This window comes from Anolis sagrei, chromosome 6 (assembly GCF_037176765.1).
Source record: "Anolis sagrei isolate rAnoSag1 chromosome 6, rAnoSag1.mat, whole genome shotgun sequence".
NCBI lineage: Eukaryota > Metazoa > Chordata > Lepidosauria > Squamata > Dactyloidae > Anolis > Anolis sagrei.
In genome coordinates this window covers 72,846,191-72,871,653 of record NC_090026.1, presented here as the reverse complement: position 1 = coordinate 72,871,653, position 25,463 = coordinate 72,846,191, and the positions used below count along the sequence as shown (strand labels likewise).

General features: G+C 39.6%; 1 protein-coding gene across 1 annotated transcript in view; it reads left to right on the top strand.

Moving 5' to 3' along the window:
* The window catches only part of ITGA9 (integrin subunit alpha 9), a 313,194-nt gene that overhangs the window by 227,166 nt on the left and 60,565 nt on the right, over positions 1 to 25,463 (top strand). Inside the window, exons 19-20 of the mRNA XM_067470189.1 lie at positions 15,869 to 15,961; positions 18,638 to 18,717. Of these exons, the coding sequence (XP_067326290.1) occupies positions 15,869 to 15,961; positions 18,638 to 18,717 (173 nt within the window). The remainder of the gene's footprint in view (positions 1 to 15,868; positions 15,962 to 18,637; positions 18,718 to 25,463) is intronic.

Below are 25,463 nucleotides of genomic sequence, written 5' to 3'. Positions count from 1 at the left end.
GGGATGGGATCTGACAGATTGTCCCATGTTGAATCATTTCAGTGAAGTTGAGGAATGGGAATTCCTCATCATTTTGCTTCTACTGCATTTTCTACTCGATAGTAATTTAGGAAAAGTGGTTTATAATCACACTGGTATTTGTTCAGTGGGCTGGTCCATGAGGTTGCTTCGTGACCTCATGGACCAGCCCATGCCAGAGTTCCCTGTTGGCTGCCACCACTACCAGAATGCTTTCAAGGTCAAATGAGTCACTTCAAGGACAACATCCATCCACCTTGCCCTTGGGCTACCCCTCTTCCATTTTCCTTCAATTTTCTCCAACATCATTATCTTTTCCAAACTTTCCTGTCTTCTCATTATGTGGCCAAAGTACTTCATCTTTGCCTCTTATATCCTTCCCTCCATTGAGTGGTCAGGCTTTATTTCCTGGAGTGTGGACTGGTTGGATCTTCTTGCTGTCGAAGGCATTCTCAGCATTTTCTTCTAACACCATAGTTCAAAAGCTTCTACCTTCCTTTGCTCAACCTTCCTTATGGTCCAGCTCCCGCATCCATAGGTTACTACGGGGAATACCATTGCTTTAACTATGCAGACCTTCATTGCCAGTGTGATCTCTCTGCTCTTCACTTTTTAATCGAGATGGGTCATTGTTCTCTTCCGAAGAAGTAAAAATTTCCTGGCTGCAGTCTGTGTCTGCAGTAATCTTCACACCTAGAAACACAAAGTCTCTCACTGTATCCATGTTTGCTCCCTCTATTTGCCAGTTATCAATCAGTCTGGTTGCCACAATCTTGGTTTTGTTTTTTTAATGTTTAACCGCCACCCAGTTTTGCACTTTCTTCTTTCATCTTAATTAGAAAGCTCCTCAGCTCCTCCTTGCTTTCAGCTATCAAAGTGGTATTATCTGCATATCTAAGGTTGTTAATGTTTCTTCCAGCAATTTTAACTCCACCCTTGGATTCATCAAGCCCCTCACATCACATGATGTGTCCTGCATACAAGTTGAATAGGTAGGGTGAGAGTATACAGCCCTGCCATACTCCTTTCCCAATCTTGAACCAGTCTATTGTTCCGTGGTCTGTTTTTATTGTTGCTACTTGGTCCTTATACAGATTCCCCAGGAGACAGACGAGGTGACTTGATATCCCCATACCACCAAGAACTTGCCAAGAGGGAATTGTGGCAAAGGTGTTTAAAATTACACTGGTTTAATAAAGGGAAGTTATGTCTTGCAAAAGGGGATCATGGCAAAGGGGTTTAAAATTTCCCCACTTCCCCTCCCCCAAATGGGAAGAGGTACATAGTAATCTTGGCTTTCGATATTGAAGTTTTCCCTGATTTTAAAAAAAGTAATACAGAGAGGGTGGAGAAAAGTATTCTCCGTGTCATGGTTCGGCATTTAATTAAGTGCTATAAAAATGTGGTAAAGACGACTGGAAAGGAACAAGGAATATGAGATTGGTTATGATTCCACTATGAGACGAAGCGGATTTTTAGTGTAATTTTGTAATTGTTGTATTGTTAATATGTTGTTGTAATTGCCCCTTTGTAAATTGCCTTTTTATATGTGTTGTACACCGCCATGAGTCGCCCTAAAGGGCTGAGAATGGCGGTTAATAAATGCATCAAATAAATAAATAAATAAATATAACTGCCAAGGCTGCATTCTATGAAATCCTGGGGTTTGTAGTTTCATTAAGTATTTAAAGTTTGATTTTTCATCACACTACACGGGATTGAGTCATGGTGGTTAAATTGGTATCCACCTGCTACAGTGGCTCTTTAATCATTCATTTGAAAGCTAAGATCAGAAAGTTTAAATATAGAATAAGATTTAATGAGTTAGGCCTAGGAATTTTAATCTCTTGCTCTAATCTCATGGACTCGATGATAAGCAAAAAGGAACTATTTCAGTGACTAATTTATTATACAAATATTTTGTGACATTTTTAACATGAAGTCAAATGGATTTCCCTCTATGTAATGCACTTGATTACTGCAGTGTGTTGTGCTTTTTATCCCAATTCAGTTCTGTTGATTTCCCCACTCAATAACAACTTTGTATATTGAAATGAATTGTGTTTCTTGTTGGCTACATGCCTGGATCCATTAAGGACAGGGCAACAATAGAAGCATCTTGATACTACTGCTAACTGTTCAGATTTGATTGTTGCACTTTACCACTGTAAAGCCAAATCAGAGAAAAAGTGGGTAGAATTGTACTGTCCAGAATAGTTTTGCCATATGCATTGTTTATTCTAAATGGATGAGCATTTTCATCTCATTTTGCACCAAAACGAATTAACATTTTTTCCCCAAATTAATGACATAAAAATTAAAACTAGTAATGTGTACTGATTTACAAAGATGGAAGACACACACCTGCATGTGTGTTGAATAGTATAGCCATTAATAATAACACTTTATTTATATTCTGCCCTATCTCCCCAAAGGGACTCATGGCGGATCACAGTACACATTCAATACCGTTTGGACAGACAAGGACAGAAAAGAAAGGAGCCATGTTGTGTTGATGTCAGTGCCTTGGAAGGTTGTGCTTGAAATCCAGCCACTGGGGGGGGGGGGGGGGTGTACTGTCGCTCCATCCTCTATGACAAAGAGCCATCAGGACTTCCTCCTTCCTTTTTGGTTGCTGGCATTTTCTGGTCCTTTTCTTTTTATGGTGTCGTAAAATGCCCCCCCCCCCCCGCTTGTTTTAGTGGTACCTAATTTCTCTAATTACAGCATAAGCTTAGGTCAACAGTAAGCTGGGCTTGATAATCAGCAGCTCATGCCGACCCGGGGCTTCGAACTAGCAACCTTTCAGTTGGTAGATGTTATCATTGCTTGTGATTTTACCAGCTGTGCTAAACCCCGGCCATTTTACATTATGATGCTGGTAACTGGTCCTGTCTAGTTTAGAGGAGAAAGTCCTAGAAAATCAAACGGTTGCCATTTAAACTATGAAAGATCTCAGCCTAACTATGCCTATCTTTGTGAAAAGGGGAATGTATGTAAAAGCTAACCATTAATACTCATTTGATGCTGTCTTTGTTTCATATAATGCAACATCTGTAAAAAGGCTCCTTGCTGGTCTTTCAAAGTATGTGAGGCATATTAGTTTTGGCTCTGAAGAAATGAAATTTCTTTTGCTTGGCAGCAAAACACAGTTGCCTTTTAAACCTTTGCCCACATCACATTAATGAATGAATTGGGAAATATGTGTGTGAGAAAGTTTACGTAATAATAGCTATGGATTTCTTAATCTCATTAATCCTCCCATCCTATTTGCCCCACTTCAGTTAATGAAACATGTCTGTTGTATACATAACCTATATCTCATAAAAACAAGCACAGTGACTATATTAGCCAGCACACTGACTAGATTAGTCTTCTGTTCACAGTATATAGTTCAAAGAAGCAACACTGCAGAGCCACTGTCATATTGACTCATGGCATCACACTGTATCTGCACTTACTAAAATATTCTGAATACTGTGCATCTTGACACATGTGTTTGTGCTATTGCTTTTCTGATCCAGGCAGCAAAACGTACCAAATGTTTAGGGCAACTCACCGTAGGTCTCAATAAATCTCTTATTGGTGTTTCCCTATGTAGTAGTATATCTGAATTCTACTACATAGTAAACTTGCCCCAGGTTCAACACAATACTATCACACATACCAGTTCAAATCCCATTAAATAGCCGCATTGGTACAAGGGGTTGTTTCAACACCTTGCACATTTTCACTGTATCAGTTTATGTCTGGCAACATGACTGAAATAAATAAATAAATAAATCCTTATTTATACCCGACCACAATCTCCCAGAGGGACTTGGGGTGGCTCACAAAGCACTCAGATGTGAAAACATGCAAAATACAAAAAGTTCAAAGACAGTAACACAAATGTATTGTCAAAGGCTTTCATGGCCGGAATCACTGGGTTGTTGTAGATTTTTTGGGCTATATGGCCATGTTCTAGAAGCATTATCTCCTGACGTTTCACCTGCATCTATGGTAGGCAGCCTCCGAGGTTGTGAGGTCCTCATAACCTCTGAGGATGCCTGCCACAGATGCAGGCGAAATGTCAGGAGAGAATGCTTCTAGAACATGGCCATACAGCCCGAAAAACCTACAACAACACAATGACACAAAATTAATAACAACTAACTTAAACATCACAAAACTCTCCCTGGTTAAGATCAGTAAAATGCAACAATAGCTTTAGGAATAAAACAACTTCAATCAATATCGGTCTCATAAAGTACACAGTGAAATAGACTCTATGTCCTTAAATATGTTCATTAAGGGATTCTGAACATGGTCAAAGGCTTGTCGAAATAGCCATGTCTTCAATTGAATAAGGAAGGCTTGGAGAGTGGGAAGTAGCCCAATCTCCCTCTGGAGAGCATTACAAAGTCAGAGGACCACCACTGAGAAGGCCCTCTCTCTCGTCCCCACCAACTGCACTTGAGAGGGAGGTAGGACAGAAAGGAGGGTCTCCTTGGTACATCTTAGTGCCCGTGCTGGTTCCTTTCCTGTTCATTTGATCAAATAGCCTACATTTTCCCATTGTTCTGATGGTGCTATACTTTTATAAAGTGAAGCCATTAAAAAAGAGGCATGAGAAATGCTGACCTGCAAATATATGCATAAAACACCAAATCTTTTTTGTGCCTTTTGGGATGCCAGTGCAAACAAGGGAGCTATTCTTTTGTGATGGGAATGATTAGGCTACCTAGGTAATCACACCCACCAACTGTTGCGCATAGCATGTTTCAGTCAAGTCCAATGCAGGAGACACAATAACATTGCACCCAGGCAAGAGGAAAAAGAACAGAAAAACTTTACTCTTATCAGCAGAGTTAAAACATAAACTTGCAATGGTGCAAACAAGAACAAACAGTGCAACAAACTTACATAGTCCTTGTAAACAATACAGAATAAGGCTTCTTCATCTTCATTCAAATGAGAGATCAGTAGAAATGGTTGAGCAAAATGCCTGAGCAAAGACTCCTCAGAGCAAAGGCTGAACTGTATTCTGAAACCCATACAGTTATACCCCACTGGGTGTGGACCAAATTTACTAGTTGACCTACATTAGCAGCTGCACATAATAATCAACACTACAAGGTTTTCTTTAACACACATGCATACTTGATCCTGTTACAACTTACTGTTACACCAACTTGGGCCCACCCTTGTGCACCCCAATTCTACTGGGGTCCCAGTTTCAAGGTAAAAAGCATGTGTGCTAAAAATTCAGTTCTCTAAAACAAATGAAGTAGATTGGGATTTTTTTAAAAAATGCTTTAAAGTCTTCAGGCATTGAAATGAAGTGTTTTCACATAAGAAGGAGAGGAACGTCATGTGTTCCAACAGGACTGGGATCAAGATAAGGATGTATTATTAGTCTGTGTAGATTCTGCTTAGACATGGTGAGGGAAAGACCACTTTCCATACTTCCATTAAATAATTAATTTGCTTTGGCTGGGTAGCAAGTTGTTCAGGCTGACTTTACAAGGTGACAGAGCCCAACATTTTACTTAGCTGACATAAGGCATGAATCACAATAAGGCAGACATTCTCAATTTTAAAACACCTACAAATACCCCCCCCCCCAAAAAAAAAAGAGTTATAGAGGCTTAGCTAGAAAAAAGAAAGGTCTCCTTTCATTATTTCACTGTATCTACGTATATCTTTCCCTATCACTATTTTTAGTAGGCCTGGGTAACAACGCAAAAATTTGGTTTTGTAATCGTTTTGTAATTGGGGTGTTTTTTTGTTTCGTTATTTAAAATAATTACAAAATTTTCCTTTTTAAAAGTTCGGTATTTACGAAAATTCGTTATTATTAACGAATCAATTCGTTAAAATGGCAGACGCGGTTGTGCAACTTGCTCCCTTCTTCGCCCGGCAGGCACTTTGGGTCGCCCCGAATTGGCCCTGGCAGAGAGAGGGAGAGCGGGAGCGCGCACGCGCGCGGCCCTGAAACCAGGAGCCCTGGTAGGAGTCGTCGCTGCCTCTACTGCTGCCTCCTCCTCCTCCTCCTCCTCCTCCTCTCCACGCTTCAGGCTTCTCTTCCTCTCTCTCTCCCTCTCTTGGGGCCGCCGGGAGAGGCGATGAACCTACCCGGAAAGCTTGGCGATCTTGACAAAGCTAAACACATCCATCCATGCAGCCGCCTGAGCTCTGCCCGCTCGCCTCGCTCGCCCTTCTCTCGCTCACTCCAGCAGCTCCATGCCTGGGAGAAGGCGGCTTGGCAGAGGGCAGCTCTCCTTCTCTTCCTTTCCCCAGCAGAAGAAGCAGAAGCAGCAGCAGCAAACCTTGGCGGGGACGGGAGCTGCTACCCCCCTCCGGCGAGTTGTTGCACGGCCAACAACTGGCCGGAGGGGGGTAGCAGCTCCCGTCCCCGCCAAGGTTTGCTGCTGCTGATTCTGCTTCTTCTGCTGGGGAAAGGAAGAGAAGGAGAGCTGCCCTGCCAAGCCGCCTTCTCCCAGGCATGGAGCTGCTGGAGTGAGCGAGAGAAGGGCGAGCGAGGCGAGCGGGCAGAGCTCAGGCGGCTGCATGGATGGATGTGTTTAGCTTTGTCAAGATCGCCAAGCTTTCCGGGTAGGTTCATCGCCTCCCCATCCTCCTCTTCCTCCCTCATCTTCACGGCATGTTTTGCTTTCGGGATTCTTCCAGGCTTTCCCTGGGGGTCTCTGGTGCCTCCTGGCGATGCTGGCGAAAGAGGGGCAACTAGGCAGGAGAGGAACCAGTGGCCCCGGTTCAACTTCCTGGCGAGTCCCGGGGGCTCTGCTTCTCCCCACCCTTCCTCCTCCCTTCCCCAGAGCGGGCATCTTGATCTCCATCCCTAAGGGGCATTTATTCTTGCAGGAGCAGAAAAAAGTGAAGCAGCCTTAAATGCCAAATCATTTCTGAGTATAAGCAGAATGTCATTCTATAACCAGCGAGAAAAATGCAGCCAGCTGGGCTTAGAGGCAAGAAGGAGTACCAATACGCAGAGCTTTGGGAGCTGAAATAATAACGAAACAATTACAAAACAATTACAAAACAGCTTTAAAAATTCGTTTTTTTTAAAAATTGCTCCAGATTGCTCCAGACTGATTCGTTATCGTTTTGTAATTCAAAAAATAACGAATTTTTTAACGAATTACGAATTAACGAAACGAATTGCCCAGCCCTAATTTTTAGCCATGGGGGAAAGACACATGCAACTACGTACATACAGGGCCAGCCAGATATTTGGTTGCCTGAGACATCCCTAACTCTGCCTATGGCATGATGTTCCATATCTCACCGAGACTTTCACAGTTATTGTAATTAATGCTCTACCAATATACTCATTTTTAAGTATCAGGAAAATGTGTACTGTTATGCCCGAGGTTGGTCCATTTCCAGCTTGCAGCCTTCTCTTTGAATGGAATAAACGGGTTTTGTACTTAATGGAGTTCAGTCCTTTGTCTGAAGGGCGCAGTCTGTTCTGCGCCTTCCAAGTTGCCCAGTTTTCTGTGTGCCCAGGGGGGAGTCATTTGGTATCAGCCATTGACTGATGTTCTGAGTTTGAGCCTGCCGCTTTTGGACTCTCGCTTGCTGAGGTGTTCCAGCGAATGTCTCTGTAGATTTTAGGAAAGTATTTCTTGTTTTAAGTCATTGACATGCTAGGCTGATACCCAAACAGGGGATGAGCTGGAGATGTCACTGCCTTGGTCCTTTCACTATTGGCTGCTACTTCCCGGCGGATGTCAGGTGGTGCAATACCGGCTAAACAGTGTAATTTCTCCAGTGGTGTAGGGCTCAGACACCCTGTGATAATGCAGCATGTCTCATTAAGAGTCACATCTACTGTTTTAGTGTGGTGAGATGTGTTCCACACTGGGCATTCGTACTCAGCAGCAGAGTAGCAAAGCGCAAGGGCAGATGTCTTCACTCTGTGTGGTTGTGATCCCCAGGTTGTGTTAAGGATGAAGACATAAAGGAAGGGCAAGCAAAAGCTTTGTGGCTATCTATATACAGTTAGCACCTGAACTGCACATTGAGCAGGCAAGTACACAGGTCATTTGAATGTAATCTTCTTTACTAGTATTTAAATGGCTAAATTTATCATACGTAAGTCTGTTCCTAAAAAATATAAGTAAACAAATATAAATACTTTGCACATCTGTGCCCCCTTTTGATGATTTCATGGATAGCCACCCTATTTTAGAGGGTCTTGACTAAACTGCCCAAAATACAATATGGTTTAACTATCTGTTACAACAACACCAGCAACAAACTCTCCTCTCTTCCTTGACACAATAACTTTTGGATATCTTGAAAGCTTGTGTTATGTGATGCTATTCAAATAGAGCTATAATACTTTTATAGCATAATCTTTTGTGAAAGGAGGCCAGCAAACATGCCTAAAGACAGAGAAAATAAAAGTGAGTCCAAGTTGACATTCCCTGCAGGACTTACTTAAGGGAGCCTCTGTTAGACTCCTGCAGATTTAATGGCATCTTACCATAAGAACCTGGTTTGAGAAGGGAATACGCTTTTCCTTTTTTGGAAGAAAATGAATGAACTGACATTTGTGCTGATGATAATCTTGCAACATCCCACAGACCATGCACACAGAAATCCAGAAGTCATTCCAACTTTGAGCTAAAATCACTTTTAATGAGAAAACTGTTACTTGACTTGGAGACTTGATTTAGACAAAGGTGGTGGTGACATTTGATCATTTCTTCCAAGAAGTAATTCAGAACCTTGCACTTCGGAGGATTGCTCTTCAAGTTTCAGAATAATCTTTTGCTTATTTTTTTTCTAAACCCACATTTCTAGAGCTTCCTGTTTCCAGACAGGTCCGGATATTCCTCACATCCAGTTCAACTTAACAGCAACTTAGCTTGTGTCATGTCCTTTCCAATTACAGAACAAAAAGGAGTTACATGCAGGGAAATGAATACAATTGAACTCACTTTGGCCTTCTCCTTCCCCTCTGCAACCATACAAATATTTCTAGTGTGACTTTAGTTTGGAGCCTAAAAGATGTAATGTTTTTGCAAGCGGTAGATTCCCAGTAAGCAGCAAGAAGTTCAGTCTTCAGAGTGGTGTTCATCTCATTATTTCAGAGTGAACCACTTTAAAACTGGAATTCTGTAAAAGGCATTAGATGAATTTGTTGCTTTTTGAATATCGATCTGATGTTTTTTCTCTCTCTCAAAATCTTGAGTAACTTAAATCCAGCTGCACATTCCAATTGCACCTCATTTCTTTCAAGAGTATAAATTCCTCAGTTTAAGAAAAGGCCCCTGATCCTTATGTGTCTATTAGTTTCACTTGTATTGCATGATGGGGGTTGTAGTATTAAGAATTAGAAGTTAAACAGATCAGTATTAATAGAAATATCACAGGGATTAGATAAACGATGTGTAGGTAATTTGATCTGCATTTTGGGGACCGAGCAAAGGTTTGCTCATTTTAGCCAGAAGTATAAAATTTCTTACCTTTTTCTGCACTTGCCTTTCAGGCTCAGTCTACAAAACATTTGGTCATTTTTCTCACCAGAATTATATAATATAGATTGAAAACTTTTGCAGAACTCTAGACTTTAAAACATTCTGAGCTTTGTTTTTAAAAAATGTTCATTTGGAGCCCATAAAAGTTAAAAGAAGAGAAAGTTGTTGGGATATAAAGAAAAGACAGCAGTTACTCCAGCCAGTCCTTGGCTCATTTTGTGCATTAATATACTTAGCTCTAGGCTGATGGTCAGCATTCTTTCTACATATTTTTCAGAACAGCTATAGGTAGTCAGATGGTTGTTTGACAGGACTTGGCTGAGGGTTCATTCCACGGATGAGCTAGAGCCAAGTGAGTAGAAGCAATATTGGAAGCTGCCTTATAACATATCAAAACGGTAGCATCTAAACCAGAGTTTCTTAAACTGTGTTCCTCCAGATGTTTTGGACATCGGCCCCAACCATTCCCAACAGCTGGTAAACTGGTTGGGATTTCTGGGAGCTGAAGTCTTAAACACCTGGAGGAGTACAGTTTGACAACACTGAATTAAACTAATTGTCATTGGATCTCTATAGTTTTGAAGACACTGATTCCCCATCAGTTCTAATCATAGATGAGGTGCAATGAACTTAAAACTCTGTAACTGAGCCAAAACTTCTTCCACCATGGAAAACAATTGACCTACTTTCATTTAGAGCATTCTTACCCCAGATTATAAAATTACCAAGTGCTTCTATTACTGTACAATGCTACTTTGGAGAATATTAAATATTTTGCTAAACCAGTGTCTTTGCACTTTGCACTGCATGGTGAAATTATTTGGGTATTGAATTCTTCACTTGCATTTCTAATAACCCCTTTATGCTGGATATATGATGAATCAAGTGAATCTATGTACTTATGGAAACGTAGGACTTTACCACACAATGGGGGGGGGGGCACAGGGAGAATTGTTGTCTTACTGTGGCATTCACTGTCCTTCTATTTCGAATGGGAACAGAGAATAGTCCCCATCCTATCTTAAAATTCAACAGCTCCTATCCCACCTTAAAATCCCCAGGTTTTAGCTATTTCTGTGTGCAGAGAGAGCAATGGAGTTGATTCCTCCCCTTATCATACACTTTAAAGACAAAAACCCATGGACCACCACCAGAAGCAGTCTTGCATTGTTTGATAGTCTCTGCGGGACTCCGTCTTTAAAGTGAATAGAAACTATAAGAAGATTCCCCCCACTCGACCCCACCCCCTTGTGGGATGAGCTCCAGTTGATTTCATTTTCCAATTTATTCTATTTATTACAGAACCAAGCATCAGTTTCTTTTCCAATAAAATGAGTACAGCATTTATCAGAATCCCAGACATAGTTAACAACACTTATCAGGATCCCAGGCATCATTTAATAAAAGCCACTATCATGGGAAGGAGACCGTGTGCCTTTCTAGCATAGCTACAGGACAATGTCTCTCTTGGATGTAAAGATGAAGATAAATATAATGTAATCATAATCAAATGATTAGGAGGGGGCTGTTTGCCAGTCCTCAAAGGAGGAAATTTAAAGTGAATCTGAAAATATAAAGTGAGTTGGAGTCTGGCAGAAATGAGTGTACAAACAAAGTCTAAATAAATTTACCAGAATGAAAACTGCAGAAAATTTTTGTCCCTCGTATGGTTATGTAGAAGAGGGATTTTTACCTAGTTGTATGGCAAGGAACACTTCCTGAAATTCCTTCTTCTATACAACTTTAATTCTTTATATTCTGCAGTTTCTGTTCTGCCAACCCTAGGACTACGTTCCCTTGGGTGAAGAGAAAACTGGATATTTCTGCAACAGATCATTTTAAGCTTCTAATGAATTTAATTTGTAGTTTTACTAATTGGTGGTTCCCTTGGGAACCACTGCAATGTGAGGCCTCGGCCAGCTGGTCTTATTGGTCTTCTGGTAGTATAGATACCACATCTGACTTAGGTCTGCCTAGTAGCCATTCAGAGCAGGGCATGTGATATAGTGACACATACCTCTTCCATTAGATATGTGTTAAGAGCATATTTGTGTAAGCTTTTTCCGTTTAGTCCAAGTTCATATCTGCTGAACAGACCCCCTAAGGCAGGCTCCTCAAACTTTTAAAACTATGCACACCATAAAAATCGTATTTGTAGTGCAAAAACCCATGAAATAACAATATTTAAAATGAAGACTAGTTTTCACCAACATCAACTTATCAGTATTTCAGTAGAAAGTGTGGGCCTGCTTTTGGCTGATGTGATAATCAAGTTAATTAGGATTGCTGTTGATGTTGTGTACCTTCAAGTCATTTCAGACTTAGAGCAACCCTAAGTCTAACATTTAGGCCGGGTTACATCTGGCTCTGGGGCCTTAGTTTCAAGGTCCCTGCCTTAAAGAGTGTTTTTTAAGTTGTATATTGTGCATATTTTATATTTTATCATACTATGCAGCTCTGAAATGTTTTTGTTTTGATCTTTGACATACGCAAAGATCTGTAAAACAAAGATCCCTCTATCTTAGCATAAGCTAGATTTTCACATCCAAAGTAGCCAAATGTTATTTAAATGCTTTAAGAAAGCCAGTAGAAAAGTGCTTTTAATCTGATCTTGAACTGAATTCCTGATAACTATTTTATGCAAATCTTCTGCAAAGAACCAATACACATGATTTGGTAATGCTTTTTCAAGACAAAAGATAATTCCAAGTTTATTCTTCTTCCAAGAAATCCTAACAGTTGGAAATGTAATAGTACCATTTTCTAGGACTGCCTCAACTTTCTTGCATGCATGGCTTCAGCTGCAGATACATTGTTTTTTGTTCATGCTTTGTGTTTGTTGGGGAATGGGGTTGCTCTGTTGTTTTTTAAGTGATCTAACTTTCTTTGTCATCATTTGGACACATTAGCTACGGTAGTTTGGACACTGGATAGCTTTCCTATGTGTTAATTTTTCAGCATACAGTTATAAAAGTAGAGGAGTGGTGTGTGTGTGTGTTGAAATCCCCCAAGGATGCATCTTTCCCCTTTCCTTCCTTCACTTGGAAACTTCCTGTGTACGTCAACGCCTGTGATTTCATGTTCCAAAAATAGCCTCAAATGTGAGGGGGGAAAGAGCCGGGTTTTCTGTCACTAATTTTATTGGGATACTTCTCCCCAAATAAGCTGGGAAAACCAAGATGAGAAACTAGAATTTGCTGAACTGGGGTGTAGGTGTGGCGTTAGCTCTTATTAATGAGATCATGGAAGAGAGCAGGGAATCTATGTTTTCTGCCAAAGAAAATATTGATTCCTCATTTCTTTTCCTCCTCCCCTTTCTAGAACAAATGTACTAATTGTACTTCCAAACATTAATTTGTTCCTAAGAAACATATATGTCTCTATAAATATGCAAAGCATTATGGAGAAATAGTCCCTGAATTTAGTAATTTTCCTCTTAGCTCCTTGTTTTCTTTTTGTAATCAGAGCCAATTTTTTACTTCTTGTTTTTCACTTTTTTAAGTATAGTTCTATGATACTGCTTATTACACAAAAGTACATCATTATATAACTCCTGAATATTATGTTGCTTTTCATTCTCTTTTTAAAAACAATGAATATGTAGGAATTGAAAAGCAACATTACTTTATGTCATAATTTGACAATGCACTACATTTTTTAAAAATAGAGCTATAGAGTCTTCATATCTGCTGGGATTTGGTGCCAGGAACCATATACCTACCAAAATCCATGAATGCTCAAGTTTCATTATATAGAATGGCATGGGAAAATGATGTCCCTATTATAAAATGGCAAAAATCAAGGTTTGTATTTTGGAAACGTGTGTGTGTGAATATTCTCATACTGTGGATGGCTGCATTTGTATATGCCAAATCCCTGGATATGGAGGGCCAACTGTATTTTAAAAAAATGTATTATAATGTTTGTAACAAGTTGTGGTGAAGTGTGAGTTTTAATCTACAGTTATGTATAATAATAGATAGGTGTTTAAAAGGGTAAGTATTTAAACTAGCATAACTGGGGGGATGGTAGCCAGTTCAACTCACTTCGAGCTGGGTTGCCATGGAAAAAGGGGTGGAGCCAACTGCCACTTGGCAGGGCAGCCATTTTAAAACAGTTAGTCTGTAGTCAGTGAACTACAGTCAGCCCTGTAGTCAGCCAAAACTACAGGGAAGGCTGGTTCTGTTGTGTGTTGAGAACCAGTAAGGTAGTCTGTAGTCAGCGAACCACAGGGAAGGGCTGATTCTACCGTGATGAGAATCAGGAAGGTTTTGGCTTTTAGCCTGTGTAGTTTAGATGGATTGAGTTGACTTATTTATATTATTAGTCAGTGTATGAGCAAAAGGGGGGAGAACCCTAATAAGAATCTTTATTGCAACAGAAATAACATAAGGAAAGAATAAGCTTGTGCCTGAAGTAATCTGAAAGAAACACATTTTGAAGGAAAATAAGTTTGAAACCTGTTTAGTGGAAGGAATAGTCCTCTTTAAGAGTGTTATGAAAAGTTATAAATGTAACCTCTGAAGATATGTGCCTCTAAGAATTAAGAAACATTGAAACCATCAAGCTTCTTCTATACTTCAATAAACTTGTTATAGTTTCTTCTAAAGCCAAGTCTCTGTTACAAATACTTTCAAGTTTAGCCATGTTAAACATTGAAGAAAGACCAATTCAATATTACAAGCCATTAGTTGTGTTATCAATTTAGTAAGTCCTTACAAAGTGGTGGCTCCTTTACAAACTTTTACAAATTGGGTGCCTCCTTTACACAAGTTATTGATAAAATCTACTTAAATCTTTTTTGAAAGCCCTTTATAGTTCAATCCCATGCAATGTGTGCGTGGAGGGGACTGGATCCTTTTGCTTTCTGTATCATGTTTCCTTGATCGTAAGCTCACAGGCACCAATTGTCTTCAAATCTGATAAGGGTCCAAACCCAAAAGATGCTCACCAATGGCTCCACTTCATACTGGGAAAAAGTGACTAGTGGAGTGTTGGAGGGTTCGATCCTAGACTCAGTATTGTTCAACACCTTTATTAATGGCTTGGATGAAAGTTTAGAGGGCATACTTATCGATGTTGCAGATGACACCAAATTAGGAGAGATAGCTAATATTCTAGAGGACAGGAACAGAATTCAAAATGACCTCAACAGATTAGAGAGCTGGGCCAAAACTAACACAATGGATTTCAACAAGAACAAATGTAAGATACTACACTTAGGCAGAAAAAATGAAATGCACAGATACAGAATGAGTGATGCCTGGCTCAACAACAGTCCATGTGAAAAAGATCTTGGAGTCTTCATGGACAACAATTTGAACATTAGCCAACGGTATGATGTAGCAGCAAAGAAACAAACAAAGAAACAAACAAACAAAAACAATGGGATTTGGGGCGAATCACCGAAGTGCCCCCCCCCCCACACAGCAGGCTTTATTTTTCAGTGATTGGTTTGTGGGTGTGGGGCTACATTTTGCTTCCACTTGAAAATTACCTAGGATCGGCCCTGGTAAAGATATATGTGGTATAGTTTGATATGTAATTGTTGTTAGCAGGCCCGTAGCCAGGATTTCGTTTCGGGGGGGGGGGGGCTGAATTTTTTTCAGGGGGGGTTTCGGGGGGCTGAGTTTCGGGGGGGGGCTGAGTCTGAGTGAAAGAGGGTCTAGCCTAGCAATTGTATCATTACTCCAATACCCCCATGCATATGGGATATATTGAGTATGGTGATCAGATCATGATATGAATAAACATAACAGTTTAAATAATGCACCAATAAGGCCTTTTCGCGAACCACCATGAAAATTTCGGGGGGGGGGGGCTGAAGCCCCCCGAGCCCCCCCCCCCTGGCTACATGCCTGGTTGTTAGGTATGACTGTGTTTATGTATGCATAAGTATTGCTGTTGTTTTAATTGTGTTTTTTTTCCTGCTTTTAATCTTAATTAAAATATTTAAAAAGAAGAAAAGTACAAAGCATACATCTTTTAAATAACCATTTCATTTTCTAGAAACTATATCTGCAAAGATATTATTTCTCTCCATTGGGTTTGCTATCTTAAAGCTAGAAAACATGGAGTTAGGGCCAGAGTAATTTAGTTGCCCTTAGATATTATGAAATTGGTTTCAGATTATTCACGATTGATGTCCCATTGATTTCAGTGGAGATTAAATGTACAGTCCTGTATGTGCCTAGTGAGAAGTAATAGTAAGTAATCACTCAGTGAATTTAATGGGGCATACTTCCAAGTGAGAATAATTCATTTTGTTTGGATCCATACCAGCATTTTCTTTTTTCTACTGCAGTTTGATATTCTTGAGCATTTTAAAACATAACAAAAACATCTTTATTTCCTACTTTCAGGAAGAGATGGGCATTGCATGTGAATTACTAGAACCAGACTCGGACTTCCTTAAGTGCAGTGTGGGCTTTCCCTTCATGAGATCAAAGTCCAAGGTAATGTCTTATGGCTTCCAGTAACAATGAGTTTCCCTGTATGTGAAGATAATATGTGGGTCACTGGCTACTTTGCAAATATTCTGTGGTTTTGCGCTTTGGCCACAAAGTGGGTGTGGTTACTTTTCTAGTCCTTCTATAAGGTGCTTGGTTGATGCTGATCACTCATCTCTAGACAGAATTCAGTGGTAGTGCTGTCATATCACTTCATAACCAGGGAATCCTAATGGAATTTGACTTGGAATTAAAATGGGATATTTTTTCAACTGCTCGAAATTGATTCTGCAAAGCTTCCTCAACAAACATTTGTAAGTGAGCTCTCCGCCATTTCTGACCTTAGTTGCACTGGTGTATTTTGAGCCTGCTATACAAAATATGTAGAGTTCAGTTATATACAACACAGAGCCAGTAAAAATACAATTTATTGTTATCTTCTTTCCAAGTTTTTATTTGTCATATTTATTTAATTCACTCGTTGGGTTTATGTTCTTTCATTTTGGCAACATTTCTGAGTGTTGCAAAGCCACTCCGCTTCTTGAGGCAGCGCAGCAAATGGCATGGGCTGCAGTCCTCTAAGTTTGTTACTCAAGGTCAGTGAAGGTAAAATCTCTCCCCATCAGTAGTACAGTTATAACATGCATTGTATAAAGTATCCTACAACCTGAAGTAGAAGAAGAAAGAGCAAAGCTATTAGAGAAATTCTGCTATCTTGCATCAAAAGTGTGCCTGGCTACTGAGAGCCAGCCAGGAGTGAGCCATCATGATCCATGCTTCACCATTTGAAGTAGACACCTCATCAAGTCTAAAAACAAGGAATTTACAAAAATGTCTTGCATTTTCTTGACATAGAACATCAACAGTAGTTGTCTCATTTTACTTAGTATTGAGCCTAATTTTCTGGACAATCCATGACTTGTTTTTGAGAACATGATTTTATGTTCAGTGTTAAGATCTCAGTTTTCTCTTGTTTTTTTTTCTATTGGATTGTTCTTTGAACCTGGAAGAGGAGACACTGCTGTGGAAAGCAGATGCAATGCCTTTGCATGAGCTTCAGTTGCACAAGGAGATAAATTTGAAGCAATTAATACAAGGAAAGTGTGTCTTTTGGCATAATGTTTCTTACAAGAACAAAACAAAATTGCCATAGAAGTTGTCATCCAAGTTAATTGTGAATGTGGATGATGCAAGACTGAGAAGATTCCCCAGCACTTTAAAGATAGGATCAAGATATGAAAAGACTAAGCATGGATAGAGCCACGTTGGATTACTCGTTACTTGTAATAATTTCATTAAAGTTACCTTTTTGAAGCAATTTTTAAGCATTTTAAAAACCTGGAAGTCACTTTGCCCTTCCAAAGCTTTCTCTGCCATTTTTGTTACGACTCAGGAAGGGTAGGGCTGTTTCTATTTTTTTTCTTTGTTTGCCTAAGAAGACACTAGAAATCCCGTACATTGCACAATCGTGTCCGCCATTAATGAAGCAATTTGGAAATTTCAGAGATTTCGGAAAGTTCCGATTTTTTAAGCAAAAATTTGGAATTCAATTCTGAATTGAACCATCAGCGCCCCCTCCATCCAAAACGAGTTTTGAACCATTTTTTAAATCAACCAAGCCTAGAAAAGATGTAGATAGTCTGGAATTCTGGACTTTGCATGTGGAATCATCTTCTTGGCATGGTATTCTGTCTTTAATATAGATAGAGAAATTACTTATTCCCATCACACAGGATTGCCTCCTCCTGCCTCTATCCCATAGAGGAGGCAGAAGGCATTGTTCTTAAGGCAGACACCCCTTCTTTGGGCTCCTCTTTCTTCCCAATCTCATTACTCTCAGTGATAGATGTCTGAAACCTACTAGGCACTATGAACTTATTCTATTGATAAAAATGGGGGGAGTTAAAAAACTAGCAGTAGCACAATTCAAAAGCCATGAAGGAGAAATGACAGGAAAAACAAAGTAGTGATATCTTGAAATTGCAAATTAAATTAATTTAAAAATTATCATTCCAGGCTCATGAAGGAGAATTTTAGGAAATAAATTCTTTCCCTGCTTGGTAGGACACCATCCATAGGGATACCCATTATTCCACATCACCGAAGCAGTTCAAAACAGGCAAATTTGACAGATTCCCATCCCACATGTTCTTCATTACTTTCTCCCATTTCCAGTCAAGTCATGAGCTCAGAAGACTATTTCTCCCTGTCTCCTAGGACTCTCCTCCTGCCCCCCCTCCCAAATGACAGGTGGGCTTCTGTTTGTGTTGTTTGATAGGCTCCCTGATGCTTCCTCTGGGAACTGTTTTAAAAGTGTTTAAAAATCAGGGGGTGTGCGGGTGGGGGGAATGCGTGTTATGAAATCCTAAAACTGAGCAGGGAATTCATCTCCAAGCTTTCTTCCTTTTCAGTCATTCATGTCAAGCCTGTACATTATCAAAAATGATTTGTGTACTCAACTCACAGAATCCATCCTAGGTCTGAAAAATCAAAACTATGCCAGTAAACCAGTACGGTTCTGAATGTTTGTAAGCATTTCAACTCTGGAAAATGAAAAGTTATATTAAATAAATATGTTTTAGAAAATTACAGCAATATGATGACAGAAAACTACCTAATTTATATATATTTCATGTTTCGATATCCACCATGTACTAAATGTTGATTTCTTTTTTCCTTTAGTATGAGTTCAGTGTTATCTTTGACACCAGCCATTTGTCCGGGGAAGAGGAGAGTCTCTCATTCCTTGTCACGGCTCAAAGGTACAAAACACAAGATTATCTCATTGGGTTTCATCATAGTATTTCACAGTTATCTTTCTTGCTTGGGACTGATCGATTACATTCATGTTACATTCATTGGGATTGCTCTAATACAGTTAAGTCACATTCACTGAGATGCTCTGTTTCTGAGGTACCAAGCAACTGAATGAGATTGGAAGGTTTTTTGTTTATGTTTTGCATTTGTGTAAAACTTGGCAGATGCTTCAGCATGATGTCTGCACAGGAACAAGGATTGATAATCTAGTGGATAGATCATAAGGCTTTTCCAAAAGTCATAATACTTAGGAAGAGTCCTGAAGGGATTAAAATTAATGTATTAAGAAGGACCTCTCTTTTCCTTATAAGGAAGAATGCAGTGTCAGTAATACAGGACCAGGCAGACTCTTAAATATCTGGCACTGTCCATCTCCAAATTGTTCTTTGAAATGTATCTTTGAGCTCCTTCCACATTGGCTATTTATATTGTGTTCTGCTGCTATGAGATACATTATAGTTGCATCCTTGGATCTTCAAAACATGGATTCTTTTCTGTGTTTTTCCAGTCTGGACATGAAAAATATATTATGTCAAGCCTACACTTTTGCAAAGGTATTTTCCAATGTGTCTGGTTGTTCTGTGTCCATAACACAAGCACTTCTGCCAGCCAGTTTGTTCATTTCCTAATTAGGAAAAAAAATGAAAAGTTTTGAGACATAGATAATGAATCCCTTTGTAGTTGTGGGAGGGGTCCCATCGATTCTGGAATTCAGTGCTTCAGTGCTCTACTCAGATCAGTAATGGAAAACATAGAACATGATTTCATATATGATTTAGTAGGATCCCAAGTGTTTTTTGTGCAGCGAATTTCAATGTTAAACCTAATAATAGCTCACAAAAATGCCTTAGTGCCTTGTTTTAATCTTTCCCCATTTTGTGATGGCTTAAGTTGTAAGATATAAAGACATTATTCCATTTCCAAGCACTATTCTCAAACTGGCCAAGAAAGCATGCTTTCCGATCTCTCTAAGTATAGGGATTAGTCATCACAGCCACAACTTGTGCATGATGTATAATCAATGATCCCAACTGGCTCGGGACTACTTTTACTAATCTTTGGTGTGTTTTCTGTCAAGGCGGAAAAGAGAATCCTATAGCCGGCACAGATTTATTCCTTCCATCTTTGCTTGCACTAAGCTAATTCAATTGTGCTTTTCAGTCACAATAACAAAATCCATGTATTCTGCAGTTCACAAGCCAGAAAGCTGTTAGCATTTGTTTGATATCGATGGCCTGCATACTGGCATATATAGGGTTACTCATAAGGCTTTCTTTTCCTAGTTTGAAAGTTCTTGTGAGGCAACTGAACTGGATGTTTGGGGGTCTCTGGGGTATCCTGAAGTCTGCTAGGAGAAAGTTTGTGCCAAGTCTCCATTGAACTATAGATTCCTCATGATGAGTGTAAAGGGATTTGATAAAGGGAGTGTTGAAAACTGTGATGCTCAATGCACACTTCCCTTGCTTATAAGTCATAAAGAGGCAAACCCTTCTGCGATTATCAAGAGGAAATAGTTATATTCATATGGGAATGATCATTGCTTGGCTTTGTGAACTGTTGCGCCCAGGCCTACTACTTTGAAAGAAAAGACTGCTGCTTTGCTTTAAGTTGCGGTTAAAGGTGATGGTAGAGGCACAAAAGGACAGTTGCTATTCCTATGACAAATTTAATATTACAGTTCTTAACATCCTCTTTAAAACAAACAAACAAAAATGAAACCACCATGCACAACAGTTGGAGATGGATGAGAGAAAGGAAGCAACAGTTGCTCAGTGAATCCATCTCAAGGAGAAGAAAGTAACTCTTGAGAGATAACAGGTGTGGGAGACAAGTTCATGCAGCATCCTAGGCTGCTTGTCTATTTGGTAAGTGAACTTACCACATTTGAAGTTGACTCCTTACACTCATATTCTAAAAACTGCTTTTATTAAACAAGGAGAACAGTTGATCCAGGCAGAGGGCTGACCTTTGTTGTGCTTCCAATCTGATGGAATGCTGCAGCAGCTTGCTGATTTAATGTTATTTTCTTTGCATAAACCAAACACCCTTACAAACCAGTTTTTATTTGAAGAGAAATAAGTATGTGCTAAACAGTTACATGAAATGTTTGTTGTTCTTCTCTCTTATTACATGAGGCGAAATACTAAGGATAGTGTCAAAGAGAATTATTATTATAATTTGAAACAAGGCGAGTCCACAGCAGACACTCTGCTGGCTGTTGTATTGGATCAAATACCGGACACTTCCCAAGTATTTAGGACTATGTGATGTAGTGGCGAATAATGTGTGCAGATCCCAGTAAGGTGGACTTCTGCAGCTGGCAGATGGTAATTTTGTCAGCGCCGAGGTCTTTAGGCACTTCTTCTTCTTCTTCTTCTTCTTCTTCTTCTTCTTCTTCTTCTTCTTCTTCTTCTTCTTTTATTTATAACTCACCCTATCTCCCTGAGGGAACTCAGGGCAGCCAAGGGGACTCCATCTGGATCTACATTGCCCTATATCCCAGGTTCTGATCCCAGATTATCCACTTATCCCAGATTATCTGGCACTGTAGACTCATATAATCCAGTTCAAAACAGAGAATCTGGGATCGGATCCTGGAAAATAAGGCAGTGTAGATGCAACCTGAGTTGTGAACCAGAAAGTCCATAATTCAAATATTACCCGAGCCTTAAACATCTATAGTTGAATTTTCATGTAGTGTGTTGAAATTCACTACCTGGCATCTTTGTGTAGGATTGGGGCAGTCCACTCTTCTGAAAGCCTGGAGGCCAGGTACTGGTCATTGTAGGCAATATTGGAGGCAGTGAACCAGTCATTTAATAGATAAAGGTAGTAGTATTAACATTTCTAAATCATGAGATATTTCTTAGATCTGGGGTGGTCAACAGTGGCCTTCTAGATGCTGCTGGACAGAAACCCCCATTTGACCTAATTGATGGTTTAAAAAAGCTGTAGTCTCCAGTGGGACTGTCTATAGTAGGTAGTAGGAATAACCCCCACCCTATCCATCCAAAACTCCAAATGACCTCAGTATATCAAAGTATCTACCTACCTACTGGATTGATATTTTCACATCTGCCTTAAATAAGCCACTCATTTAGATCTGCAGTCTCTTCATCTGCAGTACAGAAGACAATATTGCTATTGTTGTTGTTGTTAGGACTGCAACCATGCAAATGCACACAAAATGATACATTTGCCTCTTCACTTTGTGTGAACTTTCTTTTTTATTGTTCTATGTCAGTGGTTCTCAACCTTGGCTTCCCCAGGTGTTTTGGCCTACAGCTTCCAGAAATCCCAGCCGGTTTATCAGTGGTTAGGATTTCTGGGATCTGAGGACCCACAGGTTGAGAACCACTGTTCTATGTGAATATGCAATGCATTTTCTTACTTATAACACATAACAAAATAGGGGGGGGGGTGTTTAGTGGGACAGAATGAATACTAGCATTTCATTGGGGTTTGCTTTGAGATAAGAGTCATTTGAATTAAGACCTCCATTGTGGGATGAAATAAACTCTTAAATCAAGGTATCACTGTATTCCGTAGTGTAGAAAATACCTTAACATATATTGAAAAAGGCAGTTATATATTTCTAATGTCAAATGTTTATGTGATGTACAAGGATGTTAAAACAGGCTTTTAAATAATGTTCCACCCTGTATTTATAAAGGGACATATTTGTGGAAGGAATAAAAGCTGAGCTGACTCATGCCATCTCTGTGATTTTGCAATTTCCTGTTGGCTGCAGTAATCTCATTTTAGACTTTGGCTTTTGGCTTAAATTCTGTTACCTCTGGTATTGTTTTACTTGCCAAAAACTTAAACAAAGCATCCATTTTCTGGTGATCTGGCTGTGAATATTCTCACCACTCTGATTATTTGCTCATTTCTCATGTAGACATTAGTGGTCAGTTTAAGGTGTGGAACTGATGTACCAGATCAGCCACACGATTGAGTGACAGAAGCCACAGGATGAGAAAACAGTTTTTCATCTTTTGGGCCATCCTTCCCATTTAACTTGCTTTTTTTTAGTGACTGTAAACTTTGTAGTCCCTCCAAATGTGGTATGTTTGGAAGTTGTCATTTAGATGACATAAGGATCTATGGATGGACAATGCTTCTCTGTTGGTATAGAATAGTTGCCACAGTTTCTAAACCACCACTAAAAATACTCATTTGCCTATTTGTTACACATCAATTGAAATTGAATAGTATGTCTTCTATCTTTTCAGACTGTAGAATTAGGACCAGTTTATGCACCGGAAACAATTATGTGACTTAGGTTCCCTAGGGCCGAAATCAAATTGTTAGACCCAACTACCAGAGAAACATATATTTGATATTAACATACTGAGTTGCTGTTGATTCCACACTTTTGATCTAACTGGGAATAACCATTTAGTTCAGGCTAGAATGTAATCAACTTAAGTATGTGTATCTGTATGGGAGAATTCATATTGGAACTTTCTCTCATGAAGAAGCTTATTCAACATCATAAAAGCATGTTGGGTTCTAACATATGAAAAGATGTGACCTAGGGAGATGTAGGTAATAGCCTTTCAGATATTTAAATAGTTAAGGTTCTTTTCCATTTTTAAAGGAATTTTGGGCATAGTGATGCATACTTACATTGAAGTGATAACTGACCATAGAAAATTTTGGCCCGTGATTCTGAAATGTATACTGATATATTGTGCTAGAGAACAAAAATATATCTAATATTTCTTGCATCCATCATATCATAGTGGCACTGTACAATAGAGAGGTTCAGGTGGCTTCTCAGATGTATGTTTTCAAATTTGTGATACTTGTTTCAAACATGCATCTTATGCTCTTCTCAATATTTGTTGTAGAGCACACCAATGATAAATTGAATCGTGTGCCATTGAGTGGCATAGTTGGCCCTTTATCAGTTATTCGGATGACCCGTTTTGAGGACATAACCATGAAACGAACTAGGCGTATCACGAGCCAAACAACCATCCAACAATTCAGGACTTTTGGCAAATAAATTTCCCCTTTGTATCCCATGTTGCTTGAATGGAGGATTAGGATGTCTGACTGCTGTTCCTGAAAGGGAAAACACAGATACTGAAGCAATCGGAAACCTGGCCAAAGAACAACACAATTAGGCTAAATCTGGTGTTGGCTTTTGTACGTGCACATAGTTTTCATATTTCACTTAAAAGCTAGCCATCTCATTTTAGCATCAGAATGGAGTAAATATTTACATGTAAGGATAGCTTTGAAAGAGAAAAGTCATCCAGAGGGAAAGAATAAATGGCTCTTCCATGCAACACAATTATAGCACTGTGATTCTCTTTGACTGTTGTGCATACATCCTATGCAATCCTGGTGTTTGTAGTTTGGGAAGGCACCAGAGTTCTCTGGATGAGAATTCAAAATACAAATACGAATATATACAAATACAAATCCTGTGATGGTCCAACGGGGCAGCGATGGCACAATGGGTTAAACCTCTGAGCTGCTGAACTTGCAGATTGGATGGTTGGCAGTTTGAATCTGCAGGACAGGGTGTGCTCCCACTGTTAGCCCCAGATTCTGCCAGCCTAGCAGTTCAAAAACATGCAAATATGAGTAGATCAATAGGCACTGCCACTGTGGGAAGATAAACGGCACTCCATACAGTTATGCATGTCACATAAAGTAGGAATGCAGGCTCTTCATCTACAGACAATGCAGGCTCTTCATCTTAGAAATGGAGATGAGCACCATCCCTCCGAGCCAGAGATGACCACCACTCCTCAGAGCCAGAAGCTTTTACCTTTAGCTGTGTTTCGTTGTTTCTAGGCATTGAATGTTTGCTTTGTGTTTGTGTACGCTGGAATCCGCCCTGAGTCCCCTCAGGGAGATAGGGTAGAATACAAATATATTATTATTATTATTATTATTATTATTTATTTATTTATTTTACTGACACAAAAACATAGTATGTCACAGCAAACGAGATCTATATGCTGGATTTCGTATCACAAAATCACAAGTCGAACACTTCCCAAGCGTCTAGGATTGTGTGATGTATTTTCGAATGATGTGCTCAGATCCAAGTAAGGTGGCCTTTTACAGTTGACAGATTGTGATTTTGTCGATGTTTATTGTTTCCAAATGCTGGCTGAGATCCTTTGGCACGGCACCCAGTGCGCCAATGACCACTGGGACCACCTGTACTGGTTTATGCCAGAGCCTTTGCAGTTCGATTTTGAAGTCTTGATAGTGGCTGAGTTTTTCCTGTTGTTTTTCCTCAATACGACTTTCACCTGATATGGCGACATCAATAATCCAGACTTTTTCTTTTCCACAATTGTGATGTCTGGTGTATTGTGTTCCAAAACTTTGTCAGTCTGGATCTGAAAGTCCCACAGTATTTTTGCGTGCTCATTTTCCATGACCTTTGTGGGTTTATGATCCCACCAATTCTGCTGGCAGGTGGTACTTGTCACATAAGTTCCAGTGAATCATCTGGGCCACAGAGTTGTGTCTTTGTTTGTAGTCCGTCTGTGAGATTTTTCTTGCAACAGCTGGGGATATGATCCATGGTTTCATCAGCTTCCTTGCACATTCTGTATTTTGGGTCATCAGCTGATTATGTGTTTTTGAGAAATCCTGGCCTTAGTTTGCATTGGTTCTGATGGCTTGCTCCTGGGATGCAAGAATCAGGCCTTCTTTC